Source organism: Camarhynchus parvulus, chromosome 4 (assembly GCF_901933205.1).
Source record: "Camarhynchus parvulus chromosome 4, STF_HiC, whole genome shotgun sequence".
In the NCBI taxonomy this organism is placed as follows: domain Eukaryota; kingdom Metazoa; phylum Chordata; class Aves; order Passeriformes; family Thraupidae; genus Camarhynchus; species Camarhynchus parvulus.
The window spans coordinates 48789423-48799995 of NC_044574.1; the positions used below are offsets into that span (position 1 = coordinate 48789423).

The window sequence follows — 10573 nt, forward strand, 5'->3', positions numbered from 1 at the left end:
CACAGGCTGGAAAGTGCAGATGTTCAAGTGCAGGTTTCAGGTCAGCATGCCTGTTTGTGTTTTCCTAATTCTATGGCTGGGAGTATCAAGGAGAACAGGGCAGATTTGGTAAAGTATGTCACTTTTTAGGCTGGATGGCTTTGTTGCGCTCTGGCTGGTTGGTTTTTTGAGGGAAATGTCCTGTGTAGTTTGCAGTGAACATTTTGTAGCTGAACTACATCTAAATATGTTTGTGGTTTGCTTTTTAAAAGAAGCAATATCAGGTTTGTCAAGGGATGTTCTCTGGAATATTGCTCTGGTTTAGCAACAATTCTATTATTTGTCAGTAGATGGGGCTTCAAGCACAGCCCTTAGTCCTTTGCTGGTCTCTGTGTTCATTAGGGTCTGGTTTTTGAAAGTCAGGAAGATCAGTGTGTTAGAGGTGGAGATAAATTTAGTTGAATTCTCTTGCAAGGAAATGTAAATCAGTTGCCATTCACAGTAGGACTTAACTACTGAAGGTTGCTAAGTTCATTCAGTTACATGGATGTTGTACTTCTTGCAGCCACTTGCACAAAATCGTTCTTTAAAACATTAGGACACAGCAGGACTTGGGTTGTTCACTGTTGGTCTGGATTGCATTTCAGATTTTTTTGTTCAACTTGGCACTTGTTAGAAATTTGCTGCTGTGTCATTAGCCTAAATATAGTGTGAGGAGGTGCAGGAGAATCTTCTGAGTGCCAGGACTCCTATGGCTGCTGAATTCTGCAGTGTGTCAATCAATAATCAGTCGCTAGTCAGAAGCAGCAGCTGATGTTTCACCTCTGCCTGGTCTTGGTTTGGTCCCTGCTTCCTACATTTTTGTGTACAGCAGGCCAAATAGGATATTGGAAAGAAATAAGCCTTTTCTGAAATGTGACAAGTTAGTGTTCTTCCTGGAAATGTGTGATTCTTTTTGCCAGCCTGTTTTCTGCTCTGCTGAGTAATCTCACTTCCACTGGCTACTATGGTTTAGCCAGGTGTTTGTGGAGCTAGGCTGAAGTTGGTTAACTAGTGTTACCTGTTGTGGAGTGAAGTTGGGATCTTTGTCTTGAAGGAGACAAAATGTGAGATACACTTACTGTTCCTGGAGGATACATACTGATATCCTAGTGGGTATCCCTGTTTTTCAGTATTTTAATTCATTGCTTTCTATCAGCAGTAATTGAGGGAGCTGGAAACAAAAGCCAAGATACATATGTTAATAGGTTCATGTATTCTATAGCAGGTACTATGGTAACATCCAGGGGCTTCTTTTAAGAGGCTTAACTGAGAAGTCATGACACAATAAAAAGCCACAGCTTTCAAAGCTGTGGCTCCCTTCAAAAAATTATAGGTTAGTAGGTTCTTTTGCAAATCTATCTTTTTGTAGTTTTATTTGGTTGGAAAGCTGTTCCTGTTTTTTAAACAAAGCTTTTTGAAGCTTAAATTAGCAGAAGAGTGATTGCATAACAGTCAGATGTGTATGCACATCCATATTTGTACAGCTCTGTAAATCTAAAATATGAGATTGTGAGCTAAGTAATTACAGACAAAATAAACAGGACCAATAAAACAAACTGTTGAGGCACATGTACAGCATCTTCTATTTTGCAAGTGCACAACTAAATTGGTTATCTGCAGATGATTTTAAATTAACATTTGCGGAATGCAATAAACCTAAAGAGCTATTTCCCCATTTCATAACAGTTGAAAAGACATTTCAGCATGAAGGAATATTTCTTGTATTTCTACTGCTGTATAGACTCTGCATGATGTCTTTTGTAATACAGGATTTACTTTAAGTGGTGATTGATTGCAGGTGATACATCTAACTGAAGAGCATGGGCCATGCCTCTTTAATGGTATTGACAGCTGTTGTAATTGAGTATCTTAGTTCTTCCAAGCTGGTACATTTCCTTGGTGGAATCCTGTTGCTTCACAGGCGTTCACAAATACAGTCCGAAGAGATCTCAAAGGCAAACTTTTTGGGTTGCATGGATGAGCTTCAGTTAGGATTTGACGACCAAAGTGAGTCCTGTTGTCCAGTTCTAAGATGAAAACATGGTTGATTATCAGTCAGAACAGTGGGCTGCAGATCATTAGGAAACAAATATGTTAAAAGGTTTGTCTGCAGAGCTGCTCTGTGTTTTTAAGCCCACTCATAAAGCTCCTGTTCTGATCTGCTTCATTTGAGCTTCTGTGCCCAAGTAAACGTACAACACAAAGGGTTGTTAAACCACAGGTACTTTGCACTCCTTCTGCAGTCCTGTTTGGAGCACAAGAGCAACAGTGATTGAAACCCGGAGCTGGAAGAAACAAAGTGTTTACTTTGTCTTGAAGGAGACAAAATGTGAGATACACTTACTGTTCCTGGAGGATACATACTGATATCCTAGTGGGTATCTCTATTTTTCAGTATTTTAATTCATTGCTTTCTATCAGCAGTAATTGAGAGAGCTGGGAACAAAAGCCAAGTTACATATGTTGAGATGCAACTCTAAAAATGTTCACAGAAATAAATTTTAATATCTAGAATAAGATTTTTTTATTTCTCTTTGCAGCTTGATAAGTAAGGACTTTTAAATTTGAAAACTGAAGAATTCCAGTACTCTTGACAAATATTTAGGAAGTTTATTAAATGGGTATGATATCTGTTAACACACATTATTTCATTTAGCTTATTAAATTTTTTTACTGTGATGGTGTTTAAAGATGCCTTTTCCTGTGTTTTCAGTATCTGTCTGAAATGAGAATTGACCAAGATGGCAGATGCATGGTAATGCTGTGAGGGTGTCTTCTGGAGTCAGTGTGCTGTAAAGAGGGAGGGGAAAGGAGTGATAGGAGAGGTGTGAACGTCAGGAAGAGCTCTATGTTAGTGCTCAGAGGTATTACAGACTTACTGGTCTAGGTTATGCAAAGCATTTTCAGTGAAGCTCAATAACTTTGAAAAGATGGATATGGGAAAGGTTTTCTGGTGTTGGTGCCACAAGGACACAGCTGTCTCTGCTGGTAACTCACACTCCTGGTTTGGGATTCTAGTATTGATCCGATCACCTGCATTTAAGAACATCGTGTCATCTTATCTAAAACTACAGGGTTCAGCTAATGAGCATGATGTATAATCCACCTAAGAAGAGGCCTGAATTTAATGAATTTTACCCTTTCTTTATGTTAGCAACACTTTTGTGTTGTAGTACAGTGGGGGTAATTACAAGAATTGAATGTTAATTACAAAAAAGTTTTTTTCAAACACTATCTGGACTTGAAATTTTATTGCTGACAAAGAGGGGGCTCCCCTAGGATGCAGTAGCCTATTCACCGAAGAAACTGAGCACTTCTCCTGTATTTCAGTTAGTGCCAAGTGAGCTCTGAGGCTAATTAATCAAAACAAATTCACAATTAAGCCCAGGAAGGAAGACTAATTAAGTAGACAGTTAAGAAAAGTGCTGAAGAAGGGAGCAACCTTAAGGGGAAAGTATGAGACTCCCAGTACTGGCCCATGAAGGACAATTAAGTGATAATTGCAGAGGCCTTTTTGCATCTAGCAAATGCTGTCTGCCTTTTATTATGGCTGATTTTCTTAGTAGAAGCAGACATTTGCCTGATGAGCAGCTAAGCGCTACTACACACTTTTAAGGTAATTCACAGGTAAAGCAGAGAGGTTGCTACAGCTATAAATTATCAGCTCCCAGACTTGAACAGTATTTTAGATAGTGAAAAAGCCCCACTGTGTTTTAAAGACAAACTAAATGTTTGCTTTATTTCCCTCTTCGTTTTGTGGCATACAAAGTCCATTATAGCATCCTGTTTAACCTTTCAGACAAATTACACTGAGTGAACTATCAGAATTTAGAATAGCTTCATTTTGTTCAGTTGGTCACCCCACTAAAGCTCACAGAATCATTACCTTGTCATGAAATGGCTTCTGCTGCTTATGACCTTGTATTGGGTTTGTATGGCCAGGTTTTGATAGTGGTGGGGGGTGGTTACTGGGATGGCTTCTGTGGGAAGCCAGTAGCAGCTTCCCTGTGTCTGACAGAGCCAATGCCAGACTGCTCCAGTGCCGACCTGCCACTGGCCAAGGCTGAGCCCACCAGAGTTGGCAATAACTACTCCGTGGTAACATTTAAGAATGAAAAAATGTTACTGTGCAGAAATAATTATTGCCAGAGAAGAGAGGAGTAAGGATATGTGAGAGAAACAGCCCTGCCCACACCCAGATCAGTGCAGAAGGAGCTGGGATGAGATCCAGGCACTGGAGCTGAGATTCCCCTGCAGCCTGTGACAGTAATGGGTGAGTGATCTCCCTGTCCTCATCTCAACCCAGGAGCCTTTCCTTGTATTTCCTCTCCCCTGTCCAGCTGAGTGAAGAGAGTGATTGAGCAGCTTTGGTGGGCACCTGGCATCCAGCCAGGGTCAGCCCACAGTCCTGCACTCATGCTGCATGATGTATTTGTGGGTTTTGCTGGAAAAAAAAAGAGGAGGAACCTACAACACTGGTATTGTTTTAAGTGAAAATATTTTAAATTTTCTTCTGAAGAACTTTTTAAGTTAGCAAAGCTAATCTCTGATGAGATGCTGAGGCTTTTAGATGAGGTGCAAGCCCCAGATTTCCTGCATCCCTTCTTGTTCATTTCCATTGAACTGTGATGCTAATGAAATACAAAACCTCTCTTAATTTATTTGACTTAGCATGGGCTATAGATATGCGTAAGTGTTCCCTTTTTTTCCCCTTTCATATCTGGAACTTTGATTATTACAGAAATTACAGTGGAGAGGTCACCTCAAGTATTTATTGAAATGTTGATAATAATTTCCTTTTTTTCATGAAATTCCATGTAAACACTATGCCACTGTGATGTACTGTGTCTTTATAAGCAAGTTGGCAGTTGTCTTCTTGAAGTATCTGCCCCAAGTTCACTTTTGTCTCCTTTTTTTTCTTCCTTTTCTTGGAACAGGCTTCAGAATGAGGCATTCACCTGCTGCTGTTTCAGCTCAGCTGTTTCATCAAGTTTCAATCTGCTCCTTCATTTTTTGTCTTGCTGCCTAAACTAATTTCCTGCCCTATTTGGATGCATTTTCCTTACCAAAGCTTTCTTTGCTGTCTTTTTGCCACTTGCAAGGATTGAATAATTTTTTAGCTCAGTTGCAGGTGTTTGAATTATTTCAGAGGTGTTCTCGTGCCTGAAGGTTCCTTTGCTACCTCTCCTGCAAGTTTTGTACAGGGCCTGGCACAGCTTCCAATTTTCGCCCTCAGAGAGGTGATGCAAACTTTCTTTGGCCTCTGTTCTTTGAAGGACTTTTGTGTAGTTTTAATCCCAAGAAGGTTGGCTTAGGATGTCACTGGCAAGGTGTTTAGTATTGTCATCATCTGCCGTTTTCCTGGCTGCAGAAGCAGAACTGAGACTGCTTCAGGCCCACTTGGTTGCCCTTGAACCTCGTCCATCTGCTGAGGCTGGCTCTGCAGTTCTGGAAGAATCCATCCTAGCACTGTTCCCCATGGCCAGACTTACCCTGGAGCACCGTAGTATTGTGCTTTTTGCTCCTCTTAGAGCACTAATTCAGCGTGCTGGTGACTTCCTTTGCCTTGGCACAATCGTGATGTGTGTCTGCCATCACTTAGGCACCACGCCATACCCTGATTTTGTGTTGGCAGGCTAGTCCAGGCCTTCACCTGCTCTTACATCTTCATTCCTCTTGCCAGTGGGAATGCCGCCTGGCACCAGCTGGTTTTGCACAGAGGTGTGCCCACTGCTGCATGTGGGGGTGTGGATCTCTCATGTGCCCTCTCATACCCTCTTGCTGCTTGACTTTTCTGGTAAATTCCAGGAGAAAGTAATCTTCCTGGTTTTTAGTGTTTCTGCAGTGTCTAAGGAGCCTAGACTGAATGAGATGTGTTGGGTGGCCCCTCAGGATCAGCTTCATACATTTCTCTTGGGGATGGGGCTGTGACCTGGCCAAGCACATGTGACATAGCCTTCCATGTGGAACAATTCTGTCCACAGATTTCAGATCCCATCATTTCCATTTTGCCATTCTTCGTGCCGTGGGTGGGAGTGTGTGTTGCAAAGCACATCAGAGTGTTGGTGTGCACGCTTGGCATCCTCGTTCTTCTTGCTGTGGTTACTGCAGAGAGGTCAAGAGGTACAGAAGAGATCAGGAAACACAAGCTTGTGTGAGGGGAAAGAGCTTATCTGAATCCAGGGCAGCCAGCTCTTGGTGGTCGTGCTTGAGCAGAAGTGTTGGATCAAATGACTTGCAGAGGTCCCTTCTGACCTCAGACATCCTGTGAAGTTGCAACCTGTGCTATGGAAGCTGCTCTTCTATAAGTTTAGTTCACGCTTTTGTTGGGAAGACCCTTATTTCTGTAACCCTCACGTGGAGAGCAGTCTTTTCCATGTCACACCAGTATTGCCATCAGAGTGTGGGGTGTGCCTGAGCCCCAGCTGCTGCCAGACAGTGAACCACTGCCATCCCTTTCTGCACACCAAAGGACAAAACGGGCACATTAAGTAGAGTCACAAGGGTCAGCTTTAACCTCACCTTTCTGGTCTTGGCTCTAAGGAGTCCCTCTAGGGCAGGCGCATACCTTGGTTTGATGAGAAGCCCACTGCTCAGGTTGGGTGAATTAGCTAACACTTTTCTGCACATACACCCCAAAACATTTTACTGTATTTTGATAGTGGCTTATTATTTTCACCTGCAGGCCTTAACAGCATTCTTTATTCTGTGCCATGGGCTGTAAACCAGTTGAAAATTCAGCATCTTGCATAGTCCAGGCTATCAAGTGTCTGCTTTTGCCATATAACTCTACATGTGGAGTAGCAGTACTCAGCTGTCACTTGATGTGGGGAATTGCATCAGTTGTTATTCTTAGCAAGCATTTTATTTCCTGGTTATTTTCCCTACTGTCAGCAGCTTTTTGTGACCTTTGGAACTGCGGACCAGAGATTGTGAACCATTTGTGTAAACCCAAGTTAAAGGGAATTCAAATACACGCAAGATCTTTATAAAAATAACAAGAAACTCACATGCACATTAACTACTGAGGCCTCTTGGTCCTTCACAAGATATATTTTGTATTTGAAATAGCTTAGGAAAATACCCAGAGAGCAAGTGTCAGTGCCACAACCAGGTGTGGCTTTGACAGCTCCAGGTTTTGCACAGATGAACACATTTGTTAGAGACCGCTATTTGTGAAATTAAATTAGGCTAATGTGCTCTTTTGAGCATAATTGAAATAATACTAATGTTTTTATTGATTTGCCACTGGAGTAGGTGAATGTTGTGATGTCCTTGCTGCTGTAAGTACAATTTGCAGTTGTTCCACTTTACTGTTTTGTAACTCCCCAGTATTATGGCACAGGTAGGCCTATTTTAAACTGTGTTAATTTGAACTAATTGCTGGATTTCTTTTATAATTTAGAGCAAGAGCAAGAAATGTGTTGATGGACACCTCTTCCCCATAACTTTACCTGCAAATTGAAGATCATCTAATGCAGAGGAGTTCTAAAGAGCATTGAACATTTTCATCGGACACCCCAGTCTTAGGGGCGTGTTGTTTCATTGATCTTAAAGATCTTTCTTCAGTGTAAATGGTAAATACATAGTTTGTTATGAATTTTCTTTTGTATCAATAAATATTAAGTAATGCAAATCAGTTTTGATTTCTTTGTTTTTAAACAATTTTAGAATCAGTTTTCTAGCATTTCATGTGGTTTTGAAAATGCAGATAATTGCATGAGTTTGACTTGTAAATATTTGTGAATAAATATGTGAGTTACCTTGAGTGGCTTCAAGGATGTCGTGAACTGAAATGTTTCACTGTTTCTTTGGAGTTGTTGAAACATTCAGAGGAAGTTTGAAAGTAAAATAATTTTCAAAGGATAGTTTCATAGAATCATTAAGGTTGGAAAAGACCTTTAGGACCATCCAGTTCAACCATTAACCCAGCCCTGCCAAGTCCATCACTAGACCATGTCCCTGAGTACCATGTCTTTTAAATACTGCCAGGGACAGTGGTACTACGTCCCTGGACAGCCTGTTTCAGTGCCTGACCACCCTTTCAGTGAAGAAACTTTTCCTAATACCCAGTGTACACTTCCACTGGTGTAACTTGAGATCATTTGCTCTCATCCTGTTACTTGGGAGAAGAGACCAAGCCACACCAGGCTACAGCTTCTTCCAGGTGGTTGGAGAGAGAGAAGGTCATCTCTGAGCACTTGGCCTTGTTGAACCTCAGATGGCAATGGAGGTGAGATTTGAATAACAGTTGACAGTGGCTTTGGTTGCATTTGAATCCCTGATGTTCCTGCCAAACTTACACAGAAACATCTGGTTGGAATGGCGCAGAATTATTTTGGTTTTCTAGTAAATCATAATCAGAGCTACATTCTGCTGCAGCATGTGATCATTCAGGGCTCTTCATATTTGGTATGTGATGACTTATGCTCTCCTCCACATTTTATACAAAATTTTCAAGGTGTTTCCATTTAGCTGGAGATGGTGCTCCCTGAGAACTAATCTTGCCTAGTCATCAGAGTGAAATAAAATAAAAACACCTCCTATCCCTTCAAGGGAAATGCGGTCCATTAGTTTTTCATTTGCCAGGAGCGTCAGTTTTTAATGTTTTTCCCTTTCCCTTTATCTCCTGGGAATATCAATCTGCATAGAGGTATTATTAATTCCACAGCAACGAGCTCATTTTCTCAAAAATCTTTACAGTGGGTAGTAAAAGTAGGTCTCCCCAGGAATTATTTAATATCCAAATTGAACTCAAGTGCCCTATGCCTAGTGCTGGGTGGCTGTTGTGGTTGGTAGTGGTGGTTTGTTGTCTTTTCCTAAAGCATCTTTGCCTCATCTGAAGTCAGGTGGTGATAAGGTGAGTATTGTAGGGTTGTTCAGCATTTAAAACTCAGGAGTCTAAATGAGTATTAAAAATAATTCTGGAACCAAAACAATTTTTGGAGGTTGAAGGGTGAGGAAAAATCCTCTTGAATAGCAGCATACTATGCTATGAATGATAGTGTATTGTTGTATAAGCATTGCAGAGAAGGGAGCAAGAGAGGTTTCCCACTCTTGGAAAGTTCTGGAAGCTCTGTTTGTAGCATTCATTCCTGTCAGCCATTCCCCAGGAGCAATGGTGAGCATTTTGCTGGCAGAAGGCTTGCTGGAGAGCAGTATTTCCACCTGCAGTTCTCATGGTTCTTGAAGACCTGTCTCATTTCCAGTATTTACCATTCACTGAAGCAGCAGAGAACCTGGCTCTACAGCTCAGCCTCCTATGGCTATGCACCTGGGTAAGTCCACATCCATCCACAGTGCTTGTGTCCCTGGACTGTGTGGGTTGGGAAGGGGAGGGTGGTGCTGGTGTTTTCCAGAGAGCCCACACCTGGTGTGGGCTGAGTGCAGTGCAGGTCACTGTAGGATCCCTCCAGGGCAGGACTGGATCTGGAGTCTCTCCTTCCTCACCCTGACTCACTCAGACTGAGCTCTTTTGCTTGTGGTCTGACATGAGGAATGCGGAATGGTTACTGCTTATGTTCTTTGCAGTGTTTAGGAGATGCTTTCACTCAGAACAGTCTCACAGTTTCTTGTTAATTGGCTCAAACCAATGCATGGAACAGAAACAGCAATAACCACATAGATAATGTGCTGTATTTTGATAGTCAAGAAGATTGTCTTTTTCTTTTACCTGCCCTAACCTGGAAGAATCAGAACATTTGCCCTTCCTGTGCCAGTTAGACTCAGTCATAACTTAATAGAAGGAGGGCAGTTCCAGTAAAACCTGCACAGTGACCCAATATAAACTTTTTGGAAGCAAGGAGCTTCTTTGTCTGTTGTGTGGATGTATCATTTGGAGTTTGTCATGTCTCTGGAAGGTCACAGTTTGAGCTATCAGAAGTGATAAACAGGTGAGGTGCACAGTTCATGGGGGCCCGTTAAAAGATGAGGCTGAAATTTTTTTGCATGTGAAAGAATTCAACTTAAATCTTTTTGTCTTAGGGGATAGAAAGCAAAGTGCGGGTCTTAAAAATTACCTGAGTCATTCGTGTTTCCCCACTGCACAGCAGGAGGAGGTAGGATATCCTGTGCCTCATACCAAGCAAAGATGCTGGTGCTTATACAGTAGCCCAGTTTTGGACATGGCATGTGCCACAAGCCACAGAGTCACTGCTTGGGGATTGCCAAGCCAGTTCTGAGCTCGTGTATTTACTTGTGCTGTGACACGTGGTGGGCATAAAGGCACATGCTTGTACTCGGGGCTTGGGAGTAGCCATGGAAGCTTCATGTTGAGTGGTGGTGGAAGAGATTATTAAAAGTCACATTTATTGCATGTCTTTGGCAGCTCAATGTTGATTTTACCACTTGAGTCTCTTGTGTATTTTCAGTATCTTGAGTTAAACAGTTTCTCTCCTATAGGGAGCCGCTTGGTCACGCTGGTATGTGGTCTGGTGGTGCACATCTGTGACTGCTTTCTCATGGGATTCAGCTGTTACTAAAAAAAGATTTTCATTCCTCTGCAGATAAGCAGGTTTAACTTGTCTGTTAAAGATAATGTGATTTTTTATTT

General features: G+C 41.8%; 1 protein-coding gene across 3 annotated transcripts in view; it reads left to right on the top strand.

Annotated features, from left to right (window-relative positions):
- CENPC (centromere protein C) overlaps positions 1-7781 on the top strand; it is a 28359-nt gene extending 20578 nt beyond the window's left edge. Inside the window, exon 18 of one of the 3 annotated variants that reach the window (XM_030947986.1) lies at positions 7427-7781. In XM_030947986.1, the coding sequence (XP_030803846.1) occupies positions 7427-7469 (43 nt within the window). In that variant the 3' untranslated portion in view covers positions 7470-7781. The remainder of the gene's footprint in view (positions 1-7426) is intronic. The other 2 variants (XM_030947984.1, XM_030947985.1) reach the window with 2 other exon arrangements.
- Positions 7782-10573: the final 2792 nt, after the last annotated feature.